Source organism: Cottoperca gobio, chromosome 3 (genome assembly GCF_900634415.1).
Source record: "Cottoperca gobio chromosome 3, fCotGob3.1, whole genome shotgun sequence".
NCBI classification, from domain to species: Eukaryota; Metazoa; Chordata; class Actinopteri; order Perciformes; family Bovichtidae; genus Cottoperca; species Cottoperca gobio.
The window spans coordinates 11,309,896-11,332,886 of record NC_041357.1 but is presented as its reverse complement, the minus strand read 5'-3'; the positions used below and the strand labels follow the sequence as shown (position 1 = coordinate 11,332,886).

At 38.5% G+C, this 22,991-nt stretch overlaps 1 protein-coding gene and 1 long non-coding RNA gene across 5 annotated transcripts; one reads left to right on the top strand and one right to left on the bottom strand.

Moving 5' to 3' along the window:
• Nucleotides 1-5,881: 5,881 nt before the first annotated feature.
• LOC115026456 (RNA-binding protein with multiple splicing 2-like) lies at nucleotides 5,882-16,978 on the bottom strand. 4 transcript variants are annotated; one of them, XM_029459312.1, is made up of 9 exons: nucleotides 16,882-16,978; nucleotides 16,474-16,707; nucleotides 13,742-13,819; nucleotides 12,335-12,373; nucleotides 11,981-12,043; nucleotides 10,812-10,962; nucleotides 9,520-9,683; nucleotides 7,779-7,851; nucleotides 5,882-6,944 (listed from the first exon to the last, which is right to left on the bottom strand). In XM_029459312.1, exons 2-8 carry the CDS (start codon nucleotides 16,525-16,527, stop codon nucleotides 7,786-7,788), a joined length of 615 nt encoding a protein of 204 aa, XP_029315172.1. In that variant the 5' UTR covers nucleotides 16,528-16,707; nucleotides 16,882-16,978; the 3' UTR covers nucleotides 5,882-6,944; nucleotides 7,779-7,785. The 4 variants fall into 4 exon arrangements, with proteins under 4 accessions (XP_029315172.1, XP_029315179.1, XP_029315163.1 ...); XM_029459319.1 differs by having other exon boundaries at nucleotides 16,474-16,641; XM_029459303.1 differs by having other exon boundaries at nucleotides 16,474-16,897.
• On the top strand, nucleotides 16,827-22,418 carry LOC115026482 (uncharacterized). Its single transcript, XR_003834300.1, has 3 exons — nucleotides 16,827-16,962; nucleotides 17,343-17,467; nucleotides 22,077-22,418. It is a non-coding gene; the product is annotated as an uncharacterized LOC115026482 (long non-coding RNA).
• The last annotated feature ends 573 nt before the right edge of the window (nucleotides 22,419-22,991 follow it).

Genomic DNA, 22,991 nt, shown 5'->3' with positions numbered 1-22,991 from the left:
CTTGACTGTGTCTCGAGGCCTCTGCCTGCTCACGTGACCCACATCAAAGAGCACGCCGCACAAACTAAAAACCACGTGTCCATTTAGATTATAATTTGAAAAGAGATATTTAAAGATGACACAAAAACTGGTCAGTTGAAGTTTAAGATGCATACATGTTTTGGAGAAGATAACATATTTGATTAATGGACAAATATATTTATTTGCCCCACGGTATTTAAAACAAATGCTATGATATACTACACTAATACTAATATAATGTACAATTATGCTTTTTTGCACCATATTATCATGAAAACATAAACGTATACAACTAAAATATAGTAAAAGCCACTTATGCCACCCATGAATGGAGGCTTTGCCCTTCAATAATCAGACATTTCATTAATTTATTTTAATCAATAAACAAAACTGAGATTTGGTCGTTTCAATTCAGAGGTTTAGAACCAGGTTAGTATCTTATTATTTTGATTTCTAATTGATTCATTTCAATACAGGTAATATGGACCTAATCTAAACTTTATTTATACAAAAGGTTTCACTGAGAGCTGAGAGATAGTTCTCCCTATGACTAAGGTCACTTGACTATGGAGATATCTTTACGAAAGCACCAACGAACATTAGCCTATAGTCATTAAGCTTTGACTAGACCGTTTCCTTTTTCAAACAGCTGCGACAATGGATAAGAATAAAGTGAATAAATAACACAAAAGGAAATAGATACATACAATTAAATAAAGACATTAAGACACAGGAGTAAGCAAATTAAAATAGCCTAAATATTGAAAAAGCAAAACTAGCATGTTGTTGTGTAGAGCAGACTCATGCTGCTCATTCCACTTAAAAAAACGACTTGACACAGTTTTACCAGAGTGCCCTGAGCTTCATTACAGAAGGTACATATTCTATTCTTTGTATGAAACAGCCTCAGTGTATCACATCTCTTCTCACATTTAATCTGCTGCTCATCAGATCAGATCCCAGCGCAGGCTGACTCTTGATACCCCATAAGTCAATACTGAACTTGGAAGGAATGATTTGCAGTACTTTGCACCATATGAATGAAATGGATTATAAAGGACTTGAAAATGTGAGTTCATCCCATCTGATAAAACCTTTTTACATTTTAAGAGATGTTAGTGGTTGTTTCTGATGCTGTTTGCATGTTCCTCTCCGTTTTCTGTTGTGTGTCTAACGTCAGTTTATATTTCTTCTGTTTGCAAAGAGATCTTGGTATCTATGAGACAACCTGATTGAATAAAGGTAATAATCAGAATCGATGCTGCCAAGTACAGCTCCAGACTGACCTGAGTGGCTTCACTGGAGCAGTTGGGGGTTTAGGGCTTTGCTCAAGGGCACTTCAGGGAGGGGAAGCCTGATTTCTCTAACCCTTAGGTCATCAAAGCCCCCCTTTACTGTGCACCTGCACCAAGATGATGTACAAGATGCCACAACATATTTCAATTGTGTTAAAAATATACAAAGAAAGCTACATCAAATCTTGGAACCATTTATCAACTTAAAAATGATAGTGTTCACCTCTATTTATGACCTACCTGTTGCATCATCATTGTTTCAGAAAATGGTGAGGATAAGTGACCATTGACCTGCCCAGTATTGAGATTATATGGTGCTTCTTTCAGGCCCAGAACTCCTCACAACATGATCCTTCCTATATGTTCCCAGGGCCAGATAATCGAGCAGTGGGATGTAATTAAGTATGTTTACTCAAGTACTTTATAATTTTGAGGTACTTGCACTTTACTTTATTAGCCGCAGCCAGCAGCTCAAGGTCCCTTTGTCACTCACAGAAATGTCCCCACCCTTTGACAACAACCGATTTTGCCCTGAAATTTGGCATAGAGGTCAAGTTTGTGGGTGTGAAGGTGTGTGTTTGTGTTCATGCCAATTGGGAAAAAGGTAAAGTGGCAGTGAGAGTGTCCTAAAAATAAAAGGTGCACAACTTTAAATGGATTCATGTACCATGGCCAAACTCATGAACTGTTTGTCGCGGACTCCTGTGCTAGGCATCATCACACTCAGCAGAGAGTGTTTGTGAGGTTGTGTATCTTTGTGAATACATGCACGCCTGGATGCATGCGCATACGTGATTGCAGCTATTGCAATTTGCACTTGAATGCATTTGAAGTTACTTTATACTTCTACTCCAGTACATTTTGTAGGGGAATATTGTACTTTTACATTTATTTGATAGCTGCTTTGCAGAGTCAGATGATCAATATCAAAAATAGTCAACTAATAAATGATGATATATTTTTGATGGATTAAGCCACCCAGCAGTATATAAGGTAGTTAAAATTAAGTTAAAAGTTAAGTTAATGCTTTAAGTATATTTTTATTTTAAACCTGAACCTTTCAATGCAGAAGTAGTGCTTCAGTGGTGTTAGTACTTTTACTTATAAGTAAAAGAGTACTTCTTCCACCACTGCCGATGTTTAGGGTCAAGTGCATGAATCTCTCTTTTTGACACCTTGAAAGTTGTGAGTAACAAGAAATGGACTGGTCAGTGAATATTAATTAGGACCCTTCACATCTGCTGCTGTATTAAACTAGTACCATAATAGTAATAATAGAATATTTATTGTCCAGTAGACTGGAAATGTGTCTTTAGCTCAACAAACGTAAATGAACATGTAATATGTAGAACACATATGTTAACACAAACACAATTAGCAGTGTAAAAGAATAAATAGAATATTTAATACAAAGCATAACATTAGCACATTTAACCGAAGCTTGATGATGGCAGGTTACAGACAAACTTCCTCTCCATGTTGAGGTTCAAAGATGCTCCAGAGTTAAGATGGTTTTACATTAACAGCCTGTAATGGAGATAAAGTCAGTATTTTGACAAAAGGTTTAAGAAACATGGGGTTGTTTTCATTTTACAGAAACTTACACACAGTAGAGACTTTCCCCTTATAACAGCAGTGTAGATCAACTATGAAGGGATTTTAATTGTTCATTTAATGTGTTATGACCTTCAGGTATATCTGACACTTAATAAGAAAAGCAATGTGTGAATGTAATCAGAATCAAGAGCTAACTGAATTTAAGACCGGATAAGATGTAAAGTTATTGATCCTAATGGGAAATAAAGTCCATGCAGCAGCAGAATCAGTGCAGTGAGGACAAAGAATAAAATACATCAATATTACAGTTATAGAAAGTAGAGAGTTACGTGGTTTGATACACAATAAACTCACAAGGCCTACAGTATTGGTTGGAAAAATGTCTGTATTACTGTGGTAGTCTTAGTCTCATGCTTAAATATGAGTCTCTTCACATAAGTTAGTGCGTTAAAAATATGAAACTGAATGTTTGTGTTCGAGCTGCAAAGGTGAAGTATACCTGTCATTTATCATTTAGTCTTTAATTGCGGTGTGAGGACGTGTGATGCAGGTTGATGCTCTACTAAAGTGCTTTTGTGAAAATGTAGCCTATACTTCATCTAAAGGTGAGTTGCTGATGCTTCTGAGTAACACATCTGACAAAAAGACACTTTTATCCGTTTACTTACATTTACTTTACTTAAGTACACATTTGAGGTACTTGTACTTTGAGTATTTTCTTTGCATGCCACTTTCTACTTTTTACTCCACTACATTTATCTGACAGCTTTAGTAACTTTACAAATTAAGATTTGTACATAAAAACATATGAAGAGTTTATAAAATATGTTTGTTATAAATGAATGTACTCAACAGTTTATACAAATAGAACTGAATTTATTTGTCAATTGACAGAAAATGAATGAAATAAACAATTCAAATTGAATGAATCTGCTTTTCATTTGAATTATTTCCATTTAGTTTTAAATAATTTAAAATGTTGCACTGAAGGTTTGACAAAACAAACCTTGTAAAGGTGTCACTTTGGGATCTGAGAATTTGTTACAGCATTTCTCACTATTTTTTGAATGTTTACAAACCAAACAATCAATTAATTAATGGAGAAAATAATCAGCAGCTGAATCTGTAACGAAATATTCATTAGGTTGTCAGACAAAAGTATCTCCACCTCAACCAACTACAATTCTGCTTTTACCTTGGTGCCATCCAATAATACAATGTAGACAGTCAAAAGGGACATTTAGTACTTTTAATATTCTAAGTACAGATTACTTTCATATTTTTACTCAAGTAACATTTTAAATGCATGACTGGTATTAGTTCTTTTACTAAAGTATAGGATCTGAATTCCTCCACTCATGTAGGTAGATGATCTTTTCCATGGTGGGTCAGCTCGCTCGCTCGCTCCTCTTCACGCCTGCTGGTCATGTGGATGTTGGGCCAGAAGAGGGCGACAAAGTCCGGCGTTAGAAAAGCTCCAGGCCTCCTTGATTGAGCTTGCTGTTTTTTTGCTGATATGTTTTGTTATTCTTCTGTCTTTCAACCTTATTCAAACGTTGTATCATATTTTAACAAGTGGCCATAACTAAAACCTTGTGACAGTTTAAAAAAAATTCTAACAATGACATGAATCACAATTGTGGGTGTGTTTATAATGTATTCTTTACACAAGAGGTTATGTACATAGATGTGTAAAGAAAATGCTCACCCTCCCTACATTTATCCTGAACCTACAGTAAGGGTAGACAACTGTATTTTCACATCTACAAAATATGAATGCTTCAGATTTTATTGCACTTTATGGACCTTCTCCTTAGAAGATATTGGTCTCCTGTTTCTTTGAGACGGAGGGATTCGTCCAGATAATTTCTTACATAAATGACAGAAATATGGAAAAGCCAACATGTGCATTACATAAAAGTTCCAGAACACCTTCATGTTAAGATGACAGTTGTAAATAAAGATTTTAGGATAAATACAAAGTATATCGAAATTGTGCTTTATACAGAACATAGCATGCAGTGCTCTTGTAGGCCTTTAACAATTGCCAGTTAGATTTCTGAGAACAAATCTTTAATATTCTCAAACAGGAGACTATATGTTCTGATCCTAACAAACATCTTGTGTCTGCAGATGAAAACAGCAGAGAAAAGGAAATGTTCTGTAGCATCCCCATCTTCGCACTCTGTATTGATTTAATGTCAATCCAAATATACTGTGTGAAAGTGAAGTTAACTGACCCATTTCTTCCATAAAGGGCATCTCCTGAACGCCTGGGTTTTAACCCTCTACAGTGAAAATGATCAGTTCTATTAGTCAGCTTCCATTGAAGAATTATAGAGTTCCCTTTACAGCAGCAACTTCGTTTTATCACCCATTAATCTGTGGTTGATCTTTCTGATTTAGTTTAGAAAATGTAAAAAAAATAAAAAATGTCTCATCTGACAAACAATTTAAAACCCAACAACATTCAGTCCAAAGTTATATATAACAGAAAAGCAGCCCATCTTCACATTAGAGGAACAGCCAATGTTTGACAGTTTTGCTTGATAATTAACTTCATAAAAATCTTTGTTAATTTCAGTCAATTGATTGTTTCTGCACTAGCTGTCCCCCATGTTCTGATGTGCCCCACAGCCACACACACTAACTTAATTGGTACAATATGGACAAATGTTTACAGTTAACCACCAGCACCGTCACCACTACAATTAGGCAGCTGGTCATACTGAGAACAGTCACTTACGAGTCCCTGGAGGAGCAGTCATGGTTGGTTGAGCAGAGCATCTTACCAGCTTATGAGGGCAGAGTGTGGAGGTCAGCATGATGCAAAGCGACACTAATGCAATGGTGCATTACAAATGAAAAGTTGCCATGAATTATTGATTTCAACATCTGATGTCCACCGAGTTCAGGTCTTGGAGTTAGAATACAGTGTTGGAGCGTTTGTTAACTTCGATTGGCCACTGACTTGCCGCAGTAATAAATGACAGATGTCCAAAGAGAAATGCATTCACTTCTTTTATTATTCATAAGATGGGAATATTTTTTTACATCTTATGCACAGCAGATACAAAGACAAACATGTTTCCTAAACTACAAACTAAATTCCTTCATCACTATTCCTGCTTTCCATTTCAAAATGGCCCCCTGGAAAAAACAACCCTTTACATTTGTAGTCCAGTTTCACATTCTGAAAGATCGTTTTACAGCAATCTCATATTAGCAGAATGGCACAAGCCACGTTCAGAATACTTCCATTTTTTGACCGATTCCCATTTCCCCTTTAAACAAATTGCACTTTTTTCTACATCAACAGGATTATAGGATCAAAAGTAACACCAAAAACACAAGAGACGACTAAACATCCAACTTATACAGGTTCATTATTTTTTGTTGCACAAAAATGCATAAATATACATTACGCAAAAAGTACAAAAACATTTGTACTTTCCTTTGCTCAAATAATGATAGACATTGATATGATTGTAAGGACTGGGATTGTCATAGAACGTAGGGACGCATTCACAAGGTCCATGCGATGTAAGCCATTTACACAACAGCCTAGCTTTCACAGAGGTAAGACCAAGGTTCTACAGGAAAACAAAACATTTCGCTGTCTAGGCCAAAAGGTAAAGAGGCAACACAAACACTAAGAAAATTAGGCTACACAGAACTCTGCGTTCTAAATTCATGCCAAAAAGACTAACATGCAATGACTCTTAATGCTTTTAAACCTCCCAGGAGCAGCGGTAACCCGTGGAAGGACTAGCTTAACAACGATAACTTCAACGCGTCAATTTTCCTCAGCAATTACGATCCATGGAGTTTTGACTAGGCTTTTTTTTTTTTGAAGTGCTAAGATGGTACCGCAATTGTTGCCAAGGATAAGCTCAGATTGTCGACAGCAAGATGGTTTCAACTCAAACTCCCCCCAGAGACAATCGGGAGGAGATATAAATACTGTTTGTTTATAGTAATGCACATTTGTCCATTAAATAAACCCGATTAAATTAATGAAGAGCTTGGCAAACCTCACTTCAGCTGGACAAAGGTGTGGTTTCCAGAGGCCTGGAGGAAACCGGGAAAACAAGAATTAGTCTAAACATGCAAACACAGCCTTCATTAAAAAAAAATTAAATACTTACATTTTCCCCGAGACTAGTCAATTTATTCCCATTGAATAAATAAATCTTAAAAGAAAGAAAAAGCCACAAATACATTTTCTTTCAAAGAAAAGGCCAATTCCTTTCACTTAACAGCTGGTCACTGTAGTTTTTAACAAACATTTCTCAAAGAGAAGTAAAGACTCTTCAGCTGCAGATTAATACTTTGCTGCGCTATTAAGTGTTTCATTGCAACAAGATAGTGAATGTGGAATTGAGTCAAAAACTAAAGCGACCCGCCTCATTGTAATGACGAAACATGTCACTCAGTGAAACAGTGTGACTCAAAGAAAAGTCTTCATAGGAATAAACAAGATCAGAAAAAGCTATATTAGAAAAATATAGAATATCAGCCTTAAAAGGAAATAGTCTGTTGAGGGTCAAAAATTAGTTGATCCTACGGCGTAATCCAAAGTTCCCGTTTGAGTAACTTTTTTATTATTATATTTATGTTACCATTACTAAGAATTTTAACTTACATGGCCCATTTAAAAAGATTTGCATCTTGAGGGGCTAAGCCCAACAGAGAGGTTGGACTGTTGCTTGTAATGGGATATTTTGGGAATGGGAATCCTTTAAAACCAAATCAGTTGTTAGGCATTTTAATTTATGTTTACACATTCTGTAGTTTTCAGTCAAACATTGTGCTAGTCCAGGTTTAAGTTTGCATCAGGTTAGTAGATGGTGGGTGGGGTGGGTTGCAAATGTAAAAAACACTGTTGGAACAAAGGTTACTCACTAAATATCTAACAAAACTGCCGGGACTTCCATCCAGGCTGGGAAGTCTCAGAGGGAGTAGGGTACCAGCGCATCTGAAGAAACAAACAAAGTCATGCACAGCAGAACAAAACCAGGCTTCAATCCTCAAATCTGCAGATCAATTAACACACTTTGAAATGTACTTTTGCAAAGCAGGTTTAGGAGGACTGTCCCTTTAAGCCCTGGTCACTGAAGCCATGGGAATGTAGGTCACGTAGCCGCTCATTGAGGACAATAGTCCTCGAGTAATTAACAGGTATGGAAATGTGGAGTGATAAACCTCTTCATGTGTTAAACATTTCCACAGGGTAAGAGCTGGTACCTTTCCATACCTGTGACTAAAACCTGTGGCAGAATGAGGCCACACACACACAGGACAGAGGCCACAACAGATATACTTAAGATATTTGATGTTACACTGTTGTGTCATACAGTCAAACTAACAAAGCCAAGAGTCAGTGGAAAAGAACATGGGGCATTTTAGGGATCCTTCATCGGATTGCAATTAAAAAGGCTTTTCCCCCCTTTTGTGTGGCTACACAGTCAGCTTGTGTTCCAACAGGGACGTGGACAGTAAGTTGGCACCTCCAGAGAAGGCCATCAGGTCTGACAATTTCTCCAAGCAAATACCTCACATTCCTCCGCCTCTGATGCCCGACAAAATGGTCATAGCTGCCTGCTTTGCAGTGTTGCACTCCCCTGTGCTCTTAGATTGCAGGAGGAAGTTAGATCACAATGAACTTTAAATGACCCAACAAGAGAAATATTTTCCATTGCTATTGTTACCAAAACCCCTGCCCACTGCTTTGTAGTCAGCTGCATGATTGCTGAAGCATTTAGGCTGCAATTATCTTGCAACATAAACACTTTGTATACCCATTTCATTAATTCATTCCAATTTTCAGCAGACATGATTTAACTTTTAATACAATGTTTACATTTGCAAACCAGATAACAATGAAAAAATGTTTTTAATTGATTTACTGCAAACCAAGTATTACTTGGGATCAAACTCCATCTTAAGGCTCACATTTGTATTTTTGTCAAATGATTCTACTTTTTTTGTCTACGCTGTAGTGTAGACCAAAACATGGGTAATTTTATTGGTGAGTGCATGTTTCATCCTCCAGTACACAGACAGGCCAGAGATTAACTAAGGACAGAGTATATCTCAATGTCAGACATCCACAAAAAGAGGCTCCGAGCCAAAAACAACCAGATGAGAAAACCACAAAGAGGGATTTAAAGTAAGTGCGTGGTATTGTAAGGTTAAACTACAACAAAGAATATACGCATCACTTAAAATAATGGCAGCGCAGGAGTCGAGACATTTTCCATTTCTAAATGACAAATCTTTTTATTACAATATAACTCAGGGTTTTAACTTCCAGTCAGCTCTCAGTTTCATAATATTAAGACTGGGCACATGTTGTGCAGCCAACAGCAAATTGCAGACTTGATATCTGGGTTGGCTTCAGAAACACAATTCTTATTGCCATTATTGTAATACCTCAATAGACCACTGGGATCGTTTCAAGACTCTGAACCTCTGCTTTTAACAGTGCACCATGCTGTCAAGTTTTAACTTGCAGCGGTGTATCCTTAAGTCTCATTTGAAGTGAATTAAGTTTTAGGATTAGAGTTGTACCTGGTTCTACAAAGGCTCTCTGTATTGTTAGACCTGAATGTCTACTAGAGGAATAAAGAAGAGAAACACACACCGGTTGGTCCCTCACCTGGGCGTGGAGGGCTGCAGCAGCGGCAGCAGCCGCTGGGTAAGTGAAGGCTGCGTGAGGGAGGCCTTGGGTCAGCTCCGTGGTGTACAGGGGGTAAGGAGTCCAGGCATCCGGAGATGCTGGGATCAGTGCTGCCCCTGTCAGATCATCTGGGAAAGTAGAGGGCGGGAGGAAACAAAAAGCTGACTGACCTACCCTTGAACATAAGGGCTTGCATCATGTAAGCAATCAGGACAGAAGCTAAAAAATTTGAATAAAGAAAATGTGTCATCAAAACATGCTGCAATAAGGAGTTTGTTACTTTGTCATAATATGCCTTTTAGGTTTTCTACCGACAAATCTTGTAGTTTGAACTGTCACTAAAAGAATATAAATACTTACAACCCTAAAAAAAAGCACCGTCAGATTTCGCTTGCTATTAATTTCCATGTGGAACGGGCCGAGAGACATTCGCTTCTGGTTGAGAAAAGACCCGCCGTTTTCTTTTCGTTCAATCTGACTGAACTTTGAGAAGCGTAATTGCGAGGCTTTCCAAAGTCTAATCAGTTTGAGAACAAGTGGCGCTGAATGGAATATATTCATCATATATTTTTTTTTATTCGAAAGTAGAGACAGAGTGGAAATGGGAGGGCAAAGACAGCTGTATGACATGAGTCAAACCGGGGACGTTGTGGTAATGTGGCATGCGCTGTAACCTCTCAGCTACAAAGATGTTTTGTTCTTGTTTTATACCTGCATGGCGAAATATAAGTAGCAGAGAAGGTTGCCGTTTGTAACAGTGAGGACAGACAGTAAGAGGTTAAATACAACGCTGAAGGCTATAATTTACACTTTTGTGTACTACTCTTCCCAAAGTTGGTTTACAACCCCATCTACTCGCACCGTTTTCTGCCCACCTCCTGCCTTTTGCCACAACGAAATCTGGTATGAATGCAGTTCAACACTGTAGTCAACCATCACCTCTCTAAAACTACCAAAATCAAGCCAGTGTTTTAGGTAAAGAGAGCAGAGACACAACTGCTGACTAAACCCTGTGAAAAAGTGGAATTTCCCAGCTGTACAGAAGCAAAGCGGCAGTCTTAAGAGTCGAGATGACACATGCATGTGGTGGTGAGTTAGTTCTTAAATTTGTTAGATACCGTTTTTAACTTCTGCCCATTTGTCTTTAATACCACAATATCCTGAGACAGATTTTTAAAAAGTGTAATCGAGTATGCTGGCATTGCCAAGGTGAGAGTGGATGAGAGAGCCTAGAGTGGTGCAGCCGTACAACTTACATGGGTCCCGTGCAATGAAGTGTGCTCCTAGAGCAGGGTGGATATTTGTGGGGTTCGGTGTGGCCATCAGCTTACTCTTTGCCATCTTCGTGTTGGCTTTAGCAAACTCTAAGCGCAGGGTCTGGGGACTTTCGGGGTCAAAACGGATTCCCTGGGGGAGAGACGGAGGAGGGGCACATAGTATCGTAAGGGAGGTGGGCTGAGTTTGAGGGGCTGAAGCTCAGTAGTCTCACATGGCCTCCTTTCCTAAAAGCTGTGTTTCAATACTCGGGATGTATCCTTCAAGCTTCCCTTGAGATAAACACTATTCTGTGCTCCCGTGGGATGTTAATAGACCCTTTCCACCCGACTGCTTTTTCTGAACTTAAACTGTTCATAAAAGGTCATGTGTTAAAAGAAAAAAAGGGCCGGCTGAAGGATACACTCCTGAAATACTTCAACATGCTTGCATCTCTTTTTTTCCTCATGACAAAATCAAGAGCACAGGCGGCTTGAGTAGGAGTCAGGAGGAGAGGGAGATGAGGAAAAGGGCCGATTGAGAGACTTGAGTGAAATTCCTTTCAGGTGGTTGAACCCTGCTTGTGTTCTTGTGCCCTAAGCGTTGTGCCCACATGCAGGTGAGTAGTAATTTTGTGTATGTGTGTGTCTGTGTGTGACTGCTGGTGTGTCTAAGAGGTGATGCTCATAAGGAAGGCTAGGGTATGAGAGAGAAGTGTTAGATACTGCCAGATACGTGGGCTACTGGGTGACAAAATAAGAAGTTACACTACTGAAGATGTGTCCAAATAACACTACACATGTGGCTATAGAACAAGTATTACAGTAAAGCAGTGATGTGCAAAAATCAGGAAAGCTATATACCAGACTATGAAGGGATGTGTATCAAGGTCAAAGTAAACTACCGTAAGGCTACGGGATTCTGGCCTCTTTCCAAAAATGGCCCTGCCATTGAATTATAAAAGACAAAATGGTTGACTTTAAGAAATTTGATGGGAAAGAAGAATTTTTAGAGCTCCCAATCATTTTTTGTTTAGGTTTAAGCAAAGGTTAGAACAAATCTAAGAAATATAAAACACAACTCAATGGGGATTTTCAAAAAAAAACAGGGGGGGACAAGGGGGTATCAAACAAGACTCGAGAAGAAATGGATAAAACAAGGCAATGCTTACATTTAGAGCATTTTTCGCAGCTTCAGCTCCAGTACGACTGTCAAAGGTTACAAACCCAACAGGCTGGAAGGCAAAAGGGAAGAAACACACTGACAGCTGACATCAATGGAGGAGCAGCTCAACATGCAAACACCTACATTTGTCAAATATCACATTGATTATTAATTAAAATAAATATATTTACTTAAAATAAAAATCCTGTGTCAAACAAATAAGCAAGTAAAGAGGACAATGTATATTTTTTCTCAAAATCTTTAGCCATTGTCAAGTGTTAGAAAGAGACTGTCTGGACATTTGTTTAGTATTTTAGTACAGCATTAAAGCAGTTCCTTCCACTAATAGAAGGAGTCTCACCTGTTTTGATGTTAACTTAATCAGTGACCCTTCATAACCCTGCGGGGAAGAAAGATAGCCAATTATCCACCCTGGAGTCACATGCAAGAAGTCAAGCATGAACACTTCTCGCTAAATCAAGAGGAACCTGCTTGTGTGCACCTTCAGTTTGAGCTCGACAGCAGGCCCTCACCGGTCCTTCTGTGACAGTGTTGTACTTACATTTATTGTGGTAAAATAAGGCGAAACAAGCACATTTCCAATAAATGCAACATTCATTGATTTGACTACAGATGCAATTCTGATATCCTCAGAGCTACAACAAAAGAGAAAAAAGACCATATTTAGTTTAATAAAAAAGGTGCAACCCCTCAGATGATTGAGGGGTTTTTCTCCTACACAAGTTTAAGCATAGATTAAGCATGACTTCAAAAATAAAGCCACTGGTTTCAAACCAGGTTAAAAACAGCACAAGGGTTGGTTAAAACAGGAACAAATTCCTGAGAAATGAAGGGGAATTTTGCCTTGATAGATGTGATCTCTCCTGATCCTGATTTACAGCCATGGAAAATTAAACAACTTTCACTGCTAGTCATAAATCTGAGCAACAATCCAAACCAGATTTAGTTTTAGTAATTCAGAGAAAAACAAGAGGTAGAATACAGTCAATATTAAAGGTTTCTCTTGAGAAGAAACAAAAAAGGTTTTAATTTTGGATCTTATATAAACCCATAAGGAATCAGATTGAACCCTATTTGCACTCATCATTTGCCTACAGCAGAAGCAACAGACAGAGTAAAACAGTGTTACAATGACTTGAGTAAACAAATGTTTCACAATGTCTGAATGTTACAGGAGGAAATAAAAGATCCCTACATGGTGGACAAGCTGGGTCACGGAGAGGGTTTGTTGGCCAATCGCGAGGCTACTCATTTACACATTCCACAAGATCATCCATGTGCGAGGGATACCACTTCCAATTTGGTTAGTTAGGACACGGGTGGGAGGGGAGTTTATGGAACTGGAATCCAGTCAAAAAACAGAGCAATGGCCAAACAATGATGTGGCCTCATTTCCATATATGCAAATATCTGGACGTCCATTAACAGGGGGGATTGTTTGATTCAAAAGACTCCGGTGAACTTTTTACTGTGTGAGCTACAGGCAGTAATATTACCGCATCATAAAAAGTGGTTTAAAAAGGATAACCTGCACACTGGATTAGTTGCTTCCTCAATACTTTAATAACATTTTTAAACTCTTCTTCCTCTGTGTGCAGATAATCCTTTTATAAAAACTTTCCAAACTCTTCTGCAGCCCCTGGCACACAGCAGCTACGTTTGCTTTATTTTTTTAAGAAGAGTGAGAAGTCTATTACACAATATGTACAAACACCAGTCCTTAGAAATAACTCATGTTGTAATTTACCTTAAAGGGTCTGAAGAGAAGGTAAAGCTCCCGTGGTTTGATGTCGACTGGTAGGCCACTGACGAACAGTGTTCGTACCTGCAAACAAAAAGCAAAACCACATTTAGTCAGCTGGACGGGAAAAATCTTAATATTCTTTGTTTTTTTATTTGGCATCTAGGATTATGAACGGTGAGCTGCACAAAATATATATAAATGCTTGGCCATGGTTCCAGCATCTCATACTTGCTTAATGACCAACACACATACGGATGGATATTTGTAATGGAACTTTACATGCAGTACATGTACATGTATCTAGTTCTGTAGAGTAAACAGAAAACAGGTTTCATTTCTGAAGGTTTAGAAGGTTCTAAATACGGCATTCAGAACATTAACCTCCTGAGAGTCGAGCTTTCGTTTGGTATGTATGTTTTAAGAAAATGCCGGGAGGATGGGCCATTGTTTGCGCTGTTAGTAGCATTAGCTGCTAGCAGCCGGCTCAGCCTTCTCCATGTTGAGAGCCATGTGGAGACAATCTCGGTCAAGACTGAATCATAGATATGCTCTGAATTTTTATTGAGCCCCTTAAGATGAAATAGGACCACAATGTGACAACGGATTGTCAAAAAACAAAAGACCTCAGTAATGAGTTTGATATGACGTTCATTGGTCAGACGTAAAGTTGTTCTTTATACTACAAATGTTACTGGATGTCCGACCCTTTACTCCTAGCTTTTTTGGCTTGTGACCCTTTAATAATTGAAACCACGACTTCTTGCTCATCAGTTTGCAGAGGTTGGGAGCACTTCAACAGAACAGTGATAATTCCCTCAAACATTGTTTTATTTGGCTCCAACAGCTCTATAGCTCGCTCAGTTTTTCCCCAGTTTACTATTCTTATAACCATCTCGCAACCCCTTGGCTGGGTCCTAACACTCAGGTTGGGAACCACTCCATTAAAGCCCTTAACAAGAGCCAAACAGATGAACTTTAGGATTGAATATTTTTTTCATTAACATATCTGAACAATTGTCTATGAAAGAAACTGATCCTCCAACATGTTATGAGCTAAACAGTGAACATAAAATGGCCTTCATCCTGCTGGGGACCCCTGGACTTGCCCTGATCAGACACCGAGGACCAATGCCGTGTACAGTCCGGTGTGGCCGGGGAAATAAACAGTGTAGTGTGAGGCCCATTAGTTCCCAGCCAGTGGGGAGGCCCTCACTACAATGGGCTGCCAGACGAACAGCACTGGACAACAGTGCACAGCGTGACACCATTTCCTTCCTCTGACCTGCGGCCCCAGCCCTCCGGCATTTTTCAGGTGCCGCACAGCAGCAATTCTCAGCCCTTTAGAAGTCAGCACATACAGCCACTGAAGGCCGGCTCAGCGGGACACAAATGAAGATGTTTCAATTTGTCAACCGGCTTCTCGTTGACTGGGTGTATAAACCTGAAACACTCTGTATTGTTCTTAATAAAATCTCAAAAGGCATCAGTTACTACGTGATTGATTTAAGAAACAAAAAGAAAAAACTATTGATAACCGACAAGATTCTGTATCTTGATTTAACAAGCCTCTAAATATACATTTTGGGCTTCTAAATAAATGTCGGGCCGGTTTGTTTAATCTTTGGTCTTAATTACAAGGAGATAAAAATACAAAAGGACATAAGGCTAATAACAGTCAAGAGGCCACACGTGGCTTTGTTGTAAGATAATGGGAACAAAGGAGGACCAACAAAAGGCCCAGCACTCCCCTCAGTGAGTCTCCATAAGGAGTCATTAAAGAGGAAATATAGCTGGCCACACAGGCCTGAAGAGTGGCAGCTGTAATAAAATCATTTGGGAGGTCATTCAATTAATCAAGTGAAAATTACGATTTAAAAATAAAAGTATGTCTGTACATAAATAAAGACCTACAAATTGCAGCTACGGGTGTCATGTAACAGTTGATTTATTTTCAGTTTGCTGATCACAAATCAAAAGTTGAGATGCTGTGTGACCATCTTATTTAGTTTGGCACCTAAATGCAAAACAAAAATGTCCCCACAACATACTAGATGCTCAGGAAGAGGTAAAAAAAAAAGAAAAAAAAAAAAGAAGAAGTCAATGGATATTTGAGAAATTGGGAGAGTCCATAGATATTTCATTGAGGACTTTTCCCAATTCAGATAGTCACGCTGATTTTACACATTTAAAGCGTGTTTAGCATATGTTTTTTTAAACCCACATTTCAATTAGGAGGAAACAAAAATCCTTACGACCCTAGTTATAGTATAGGTCAAAAAGAAACAATATGAAGCGATAATTAAGTCTTCAATAAAACATTTTAAAAGACAAGAATACTCGGATAATCTTAATTGGGTTATTTTAGTAATTTGCAGTAATAGTTACACACCTGGTGATATGCTTTCTAAATCAGTAAAAAAAAGAACGACGTCATTGCAAGTTTAATGAAAGAATAAATGTATGTTATAATAAAATTTAGCAGGATATTCCCAAACTGTGAGCCATCTTCCACTGGAAGTAGTTTCCCCCTTTAAATTGCGTCCTCCTTACTTCCTTTTAATAACCGCATCAGGACAACGAAAAGTCACGATAAAATAAAAAGGAATTTCAGCCAAAACACAACGAGCAAAAGCCTGTTTGTGGCCGGAAATATATTTTTATTCGGTTGTTATTGAACATGAACACGAGGGTCAAAGTCCGGAGCAGCAGGGAAATTAAACTTTTTGTAAACTCACCTCCTCTTCGATGGCAACATTGTTATTCGGCTCTGCGTCAGCTTTGAGACTCATGTCGGCGGGTGTTTCAGCGGCTGCTGCTTCACAAAGTATCAAGTTTTTCTTCGTCGAGTGATAGGTCCCCCAAGTGCGGCTGAAGCTGCAGTGAAAGTCCTGGTGGCGTTTGAACTTGAAGAGAGAAGATGTGCCGAGGTGAAGTCGTGCAGACGAGGACGGCGAGGTATCCGAAGATATCTTAGCAGTAGAAGTATTGTGAGAGAGAATCATTCATAAAAGGGAGAAAAAGGAAAGAAAAGAAATAGACACGCGCTAAACTAAAGGTGATAAGGTGGTTTTGTGCTCCGTGTGTGAGGGTGAAAGATGAGGGGAAAGAAGTGCGCGTAAAAAACTGAAAGCCTCTGCACTCACATCAATGCCCTCAGCTGTAGGATTGTACGGAGGAAGAACAAGTAAACTTTTCTCATTGGATCGCGCCTCTCTCTCCTGTCCGTGAGTGAGCCCTCTTTCTCTCGGAGCGCGGGCGCTCTCGAGGAGCGAGAAGGAGGAGAAAGGGGAGAGCGAGAGAGCGAGCGCGAGGGGAGAGAGGGAGAGGGGAAGGGAGGGGAGAGAGAGAGAGAGAGAGAGAGAAGCTTTTTTCTCTCTCTCTCTCGTCAGATCTTCTCAAAAAGATACTCCTCTCTCGCTCTTCTCTCTCTTTCTCTGTCTCTATATATTCTCTCTCTCCGCTCTCCTCCGAAGGAGTGAATGAGCCCTCTTTCTTTCTCTCTCTCTCTCTCTCTCTCTCTCTCTCTCCTCTCTCTCTCTCTCTCTCTCTCTCTCTCTCTCTCTCTCTCTCTCTCTCTCTCATCCACCTCCTGCTTTTCAATTAGGTCATCAATTATGTTTGAGTCTGCTGTGAGCCGTAATCAAGCTGCAGATCCGCCTCAGCTGTTGCAGGAAGACCCGGCCCCTCCACCGCTGCATCACCGTTTCTATGGGACCCGGGCAGCCAATGGTAATTTATCCCACGTATTATATATTAGCCTACAGCAAGAAATATTATTATTATTAATTTATAGAACTGTTTTTCTTGTAAATATTTTTGTTTGTCTTTATCTGTCACCTAACTAGCAATACTTTCCCTATAATACTGGATCTACTACTGTTCCTGCTAGTATGGCTTCATACGGACAACACATTTAATTTATATTTTACATTCTGTGGTAAGACATTGATGACCACACATTTAATGGCCAGGAGCATTACATTACAGGATTATAATTGAATGTTTTTACACTAGGGCTGAATTATTCTCGTAGGCCTATACCAGAAAATTTGTATTTTGATTTAGCAGTACAATATTGCAGCTATTTGAGTAAACCATTTTTTATTTTGTCACACACACACACACACACACACACACACACACACACACACACACACACACACACACACACACACACACACACACAATCGACTGATAAGCCTTGTTTACAGAGATGGATAAATTAAATAATAATGATAATAATAATAATGATACTAATAATAAATAAATGATAATAGTGGCGTGGTTGGCGTGTTGTGTATTGAGGCTCGGCCCTGGACTTGAGCCCAGCATGCATTGCGTTTCCTCACAACAAAACAGCTCTCAAAGGCCACAGAGTTTCCTGACTTTGTATAGGAACACAATCAGCCCCGCAGGGGGAGGAGGGGGGCGGCCGAGTGGACGGACATATTCTCACTGTACTTCTTCAGGGGTGTGATCTAAAAATAGTGAAGCTCTGCTGTGTTTTCAGTGTGTTTCTGTACTGAACCCAGGTGGTAAATATACCGTATATACATACCTATAAAGAAAGAGAGATCCGTCACTTGAAGAGAGGAGATACAAACAGATATTAGGACAAAGCTTTCGAGACAGAGGAGACAGTAAACAGTGAGTTAGTGCAGCAGCAGCAATTTAATACCATGTACATTGTGACAAAGCATTGATTATGTGCATAAACAGTTGAGCTGAAACAATAGTCGAATAATCCAATTAATCAACGGAATATTAATCTTACCTGTTACTTTGATAATCAATTAATCATTTATGTAATTTTTTAAGGAATGAAATGCCAAACATTCACATTTTCTATATTTTATTTAAAACTGAATATCTTTGAGATAGGGACTGTTGGTCCGACAAAACAAGACAATTTTATAGATCAGCCAGATAATCAATTAATGGAGGAAATAATCGGACGATTAATGTTTTACATAAAGTTACATACCATTCTAAATTATTTAATAAGACAAAATCTCATTGAATGTGGGAAATGATCAATAGATTTGAATAAAAAATTAGCTTTGTATAACTGATGTGTTTGCATGTTGAAGGGTAGGGGGACGCTGAAGGCCTCTTTTAGGAGCCAGTGTGCTGCTGTGACGATGATGATGATGTTTTAACCATTGACTGGTTGCATTCCAGGTTTTATGTTATCATTTACATTGTTTTATGAGAGTGTGTGTGGAACTTGTGGTATTTTTATGTTTTATGACTTTCACCTGGCTACAAGACACATTTCCCCTTTGGGGACAATACAGTTGAAATTGAAAGTAAGGCACAGATCTACATTTTATAAACCAGAACACAGTAGATCCGTAGAGATCTGGCTTCTGCTTCAGCCAGCAGCTGCAGTATACTTGAGTTTAGAGAATGTTAAGAAACGACATATATTACGCTGTGTTTGTAGTAACACTCGCTGCCTATGAAATATTGACTGTGCTGCTGAGTGTTCATTCATTTATTCAGCATGTACAGTTGTACAGTCTGTACCATAAGGTTTTAATTCACCGGAGGCCACAGATTCAGGACATTGAACCTCTTTCACTCGCCTTACAATTCACTAGAAGAAGACACAGTTCTGCTCATAATGTGATCATAAAGCTGCTTCTCTCTCAATGTTATCTTCATCCTGATGATATGATCTTAATTTTGTATCCAAGTTTCTGTTGTCCAAATCAATTTTTTCTTTTACACGTATAAAAAGTAATATTGATGTCTTGTAATGCATATACATATCCTTTTGATTATTTAATAATTGGGTGCATTTGTCATATTTTGATATATATTGTCATTCATATCAGAATCATTTATTTCAGGCCTATTTGCTACATGTCTTTTTTTATTATGATAAGACCTTCGTAAACTTTTAAGGAAAGATTTCCTCGAAACAAAGCCAGAGTATTTATGCTAAAACAAAGTATGTATGTTAAAAAATTCTGGGTTTTTTTCATCTCTTATTTCTACTAATTGAGACCCGTGTTGTGGAATGACTTGCCGGAGATCAGGGAAGCTAACACATTGTCAATTTCACTAGTTGACCAGGTCACTTTTTTTAAACTCACTATTTCAGTATAATATTGTATTAACTGTTTGCTTATTGTTTTTTTTATTGTATGTAAAGCAGTTTGTAACTTGTTTTGAAAAGCGCTTTTTAAATAAAGGTATTATTAATATTATTTATAAAATCACAAAATATTTAATTTAAAGCACATTCTGTAAACTTGGCAGCCTGAAAAATATTTGTTATGTCTTTTATTTCGTGCCATGTCCTCTCTCTCTCTTTACTTCTTTCCACAACTCTTTAATGCAGCCGTCTAAAAATGACAAAACTCCTAAAAATAGATAGTGGTTGGAAAACTTTGAGCATTGCCATACAAAGGGTTAAAAAGCAAAAATTGAGTCAATGATGCTCTGAACCTTTTATGCCCAAAGATGTCACTGCCACCTCACTGCCAAAGATAGTGTGTGGATGTACTGTGAAAACAATGTCTTATTTATACGTCTCTACAGTTGGATTTAAAGGAATGCTTGACGTAGTTTGGAGCTAAATTCACAGACCTTTTCCCTCTAAGTGTTGGCATAAGGCTTTACATAATTGAGGGCTGAGACTTTTATAGTTGGAATTATCAAGAGATGTTTTTTTTTTTTTACTAAATGGATTGCTACAGAAACTCGGGGGCCTTATAGGATTCAAATAGCTGCTGCTTCTCATTAATTGAAGAAACGAGAGAGAAGATGGTATTTTGCCTTGACATCACAGCTTGTCCCAAATGTCTCAAAAGCTGCTGTTGTACTGAAGATGCACAAGCGGTTGTTAGGACCAAAGCTGTCATGTTCGAGATATATTCTTGTGCAGGCTCTCTATAATTAGTAGTATTATTATAAATTATTAGTTTTAGATACAATTGGACAGAAGTCTTTGTCACTGGTTCCCAAAATATTTGGTCTGTGATCCCATAATCCAAAGAAATATTGCTTGTTCTTTTACAGGTTGAGTATCTTCATGATTTGAACCAAACAATGATTTTCCCTTCTAAGATTGCTTGATTTGAATAATTTAGAGGTGAAACTATCCACAAAAGCCATCAATGAGAGGAACGTATAAAACATGATGGTGTGCAGCTGAATGTTGTAGATTCATCTTGTAATCTTGTGACCCCTTTGAGGTGTCCTAAACCCTTAGGTTGGGAATCACCCACATATGTTGTAATGTATGATTTTAATCTAAAATATCAGATTAATACCATATTATTCTGCAAAAGAAAATTCCTATCCAGTGATCTGGATTTCATATCTGATTTTACTTTGACTTGCTTCGATATATTTTGACATTTTACCAGACAGCAGAAGCATTTAACCTCTTAAACCCCACTGTCTCGATGGTGGGCTGCCAAACAAATCACAGAACTTTGTTTCAAATTCCAAAGATATGTTAAACATTTGGTGGGAAATGATACTCAATTAATATATAACACACTGCATATATATAACTATTTGATGAAATGGTGCGGACATTATAGCATTGTGTCTTGGGTTTAAACAAAAAAAATAATCATTAAGCTTCAAACAGAAGCTTAAACTAAATAGAATAAGATTGTAATAGCATTACAACTATGGAAAACTAGATGTTAAGGAGTTAATAGGATTCTGAGCATTACCAAAAAAACAATATGTTTCACTGAATTAGCCTTCATTGTATCCACCAGATAATCCAAACAGTTCAGAAGCATTAAATCAGATCCCCTCCCCTCTTTCTACCCACAAACACCTGACATAAAACCGAGACTGTACAGCTCAGAGGCTCTGGATAAACCCTCATGTTTTATTTGCGAAAAGCGGCCCCATTGTCCCATAAGTCACCTCGCATAGCACTCTTCTGCTTCACGCCACACTGAGCCTGTCCTACTGCGTTAGCATCACCCGCTGCTAAAGCACTTAGCTTGTGTTCTGCGTGTCCTCTGTGGTACAGCCAAACATCCATTTGGAGGTCCTAGGAAACTTTGTAGCTTTTCCACCCACACACTGAGCAAGGGAGGCGCAGGGCATTTGTGACGTTTCATGAATACTGTGTTCAATAAATAGCCCTCTTCACGAATACATTAAAGCTAATCACGGACAAGTATGTAGTCGCAGCCCAAACAGCATGATGCGTATGAAATGTGGTTCCATCAACTGAAGGATTTTATTGAGAGAGTCTAAACCCATAATATCTGTAATACCCTATTAGCGAGTGATAGCACCTGTTATCCATTTGGTTGCCACATTTTATCTGTTGCCCTTTTTTTCTAACACTTGTCAGACATTGTCACACCTGCTGTGAGAGCCAACAAGGACAGAAGGAGGGCGGAGAAGCCTCTACGTCTGCTGGAAATCAATGAACCACTGCACCGCTGATACACGCATCAAACATACCCCTGATTGTTTTATTGGTAGAAGGTTTATTTAAATGTTAAAAATGTCATTTTTATCACAGAAATAAGTGAATTTCCACTAAAGTGAGTTTAGTAATTGCAGAGTGGAGACAGCAGACAACCTTAATTACAATTTAATGCTTTGCTTTCATTTGATGTCCCAGCTGCTCTCCAAAGGAGTTTCACAGCTGTCATTTTCCATCAGCTCTTTGTAGTAGACAAAGTTATTAAGAGGGAGTTTTCACGGGAGGCGTATTTTTAATGGATGATTGTGAACAAAATGGAGGAAGTTGAATAACATGTTGTTTCATTGCATCAACTCACAGCAAGCACCTCATTGCAATATTACAAGCTAAATTAAAGTTTACCAACACTAATAGCTTTGTACATGTTTATCACCTGCCTAATTGGGTATTTAAAGTAGCATTTTGGGCCACTGGGAGCAGAAAAAGTAAATTTGCCAAGACAATAATGTACTAATGCATCCAGAAGATAGAGGTTTCTGGCTACCTGTTGAATGTGAGCCTAATACTCACTCACCTTTTAGTTCGGTTTTGGTCTCCACCCACTCCTGATGGTATCTGGCTCCTCGGCTGCTAAATGTTCAGTTTTCTTCACCAGTTGGTCGCTAACTTTGTGGGCCAGGTGCTTTGTCGGATGTTTGATGCTAAATAGGGAGGGTACTGAGAGTTTCTCAGCGCTGGTTTGCTGAAAAACAAAAAATGTAGTTAATGTGAGCGATGAGACTGAACTATACAGAAGATATGCCCCAAAACCAAAACAATAAGCTAAAAGGTTGAATC